Here is a 2,597-nt window from a genome sequence, read left to right on the forward strand (position 1 = left end):
GGGGGGGGGGGTTTATAGGGAACTTTCGGGATAGCATTTGAAATGTAAATAAAGGAAATAATAATAATAAAAAAGAAATGCAAAAATAAATAAATAAATAAATAATAAAAATTTAAAAAAAACTTTGCCTTTTAGTTATTCAGATACACCCTTTTCTAGACACAAGATCACCCTTTAAAAATTGACATAATTTAAAACCTTGATTTTAGTCAATCAGAGAGGAATTTTTACTGCTATGGCTTGAGTGTGGAATGCCTTCCGTGGCACTGATCCCATGTTCGCCCTGGCTGGTGCTGCTGGTTGAGAGGTTGTTGGAACTTTAAGAAGTGGAGACTCATTGGAGAAAGTTAGCTATAGGAGGCGGGCTTTGAGGCTTTGCAGCCCACTCCCTGTTTGCTCTCTGATTCCAGAATGCAGATACAGCTTAACCAGCAAGCCCCAAACCCCCTCTTCCCACTGCCTGTGCTTCCCCTGCCTGCTGTCATAGCCTCACCACCATGCTGGCCTAAATCCTTTCAAGAAGAACCTGCCAAAACAAAGCCCTTCCAGTCAGTTACCTTGAAGGAACTTTACCTCAGTAGCCCGAAAGCACAGCACTTACCCCCAAAACAGTAGTATTTGCTGAAGATATTTTTGAAATTCTACATCCCATACTTTCAGAATTTCCTCTGGTTGATTTTGCTTCTAATCTTCGGTGATATCTTTATTATCAAACTTCTACAAAAGAACACAAAACACATATCCGTGCTCTTTCTCAGAGAAAACTCACAATCTGGTTCTTAGTGTTTGATAACAACCTTTGTACACTCAGAGGCCACAGCAGTTTTCTTTTTATACATTAACTTATCACAGCCCTAAGTGCTGTGCACCTAAATCTCCAGAATTTTAAAAAAGGTCTCTTTTAATGACTAGGAAACACTGATATATTGTACATATCAGTTCTTACTACTTAACAGTGTTTCTAGATGATAAGGAATAAAGGTCAACTAGAGAATAGTATTAGAGAATTTCAGTAAAGCTTCAATGATTTATTTATATTCACAATCAACTTAATGCTAGTCATACTTTGCATTTCCTTTTAAAATTTATTTGAGAATTTCATATATGGGTATAGTATATTTTATAATTTCTATCTTTTCCCCTTCCACTCCTCTTGTGTCTTCATACCCTCTTGAATTCATGGCCTCTTCTTTTATAATTAATGGTGGTATTAATTACATTAATATGCATGCAAATTATATATACACACATACAAAAGTAAAAGTCAATAGCAAAGATCACAACACGTGACTAATCGTGTAAAGATTTCTCCTTGTTCTTTTTTGAAAGAAGACAGTTTTGACAAAATGATGTTGCAACTTCAAATCTAATGACTTGGTTATTGTAATGAATCTTTAGTTTCTAGAATTTATTTTTTCAATATCTATTAATGCAGCAGGAGAGAAAATATGTTCCTTAAGTAAGTGTTGTGCTTTCAGACACCATCTCTAAGAAGCAATCAAGAGCTGAGACATAAAGGCAGCTAAGTGTAATTTCTCTATCATGACTAGATATCCACAGAATCACAGAAATTGTATAGAGGAATAATGAAATGCCATATCGAGAGTGCTGTTAATCCCCACTTTCAGAAAACAGAAACGTAAGTCATTTTGGGTTTATGGATAGATTTAGTCACACTTGTAGCATACCAGTAGAAGCACCACGTGGTAATTTGGTGAGTAAAATATTTAATGTCCCTGTAATCTCTATGAGGTCCACAGTAAACTCATCCAAATGAAGAACTCATAAAAATGCTAATCAGAAAAAGTATGTTTGCATTGCTTAATTGCTTAAGATGTTCAGTTTAATTGCTGAAAGAAAAAGTATACTAATAAACTAACTTGTCAGAATTCTTCTCTTAAAAAACAACTATATTTGACTACACTGCAATCCAATTAAAAATCCAAAGTTTGTATAAATAAATAATTATTATTTGTTTTTATTTTTGGTGATTCCGTTGTTAATCTAGAAGCAGGTGAAAGACAAGTCACCTAGTTGTTATACCCAGCCCAACTGTTACATGCTAAAATTTGCACAGATATTCTGGAACATTCAGAGAGGGACCATGTCTATTATTTATCATGAGCATCTTTAGCAGAGATAAAAACCCAACATTGTCTTCATATAAAGCTAAAGTATTTGAAAAATTATTTTTAAAAAGTAATTGATTTTTAATTTTAGGCAGCCTCATTTATATGTATAATGAATTTTAGTTCTTATCTTCCCCTGTTATTCTTTTTTATCTGCCCACCTGCTTTTGCTGAAACCCCTTTTCGTCCCAACAAGTCCCTCCATTACTTTCCTGTCTGTTTTATGTGTCTGACCTACTGAGTTAAGTAGGGTTGCCCTCATGAACATGGGTGGGAGGTTTTATCCTGGATCCTGGGTTATACCATTGAAGAAAGTGACACCTCTTTCCTCAGCCACTATTTTTTTTCTCTATATTCATTTTTTTAAATTATTATTGTTTTCTTTATTTACGTTTCAAATGCTATCCCGAAAGTTTCCTATACCCTCCCCCCACCTCTGCTGCCCTACCCACCCACTCCCACTACTTG

General features: G+C 35.0%; 1 protein-coding gene across 2 annotated transcripts in view; it reads right to left on the reverse strand.

Moving 5' to 3' along the window:
* Ms4a13 (membrane spanning 4-domains A13) overlaps positions 1-2,597 on the reverse strand; it is a 27,765-nt gene that overhangs the window by 23,008 nt on the left and 2,160 nt on the right. For both annotated transcript variants that reach the window (XM_021218073.1, XM_021218065.1), the window contains exon 2: positions 602-717. In XM_021218073.1, coding sequence (XP_021073732.1) covers positions 602-652 — 51 coding nt within the window. In that variant the 5' untranslated portion in view covers positions 653-717. The remainder of the gene's footprint in view (positions 1-601; positions 718-2,597) is intronic.

The sequence above is a fragment of the Mus pahari genome, chromosome 1 (genome assembly GCF_900095145.1).
Source record: "Mus pahari chromosome 1, PAHARI_EIJ_v1.1, whole genome shotgun sequence".
Taxonomy (NCBI): Eukaryota; Metazoa; Chordata; class Mammalia; order Rodentia; family Muridae; genus Mus; species Mus pahari.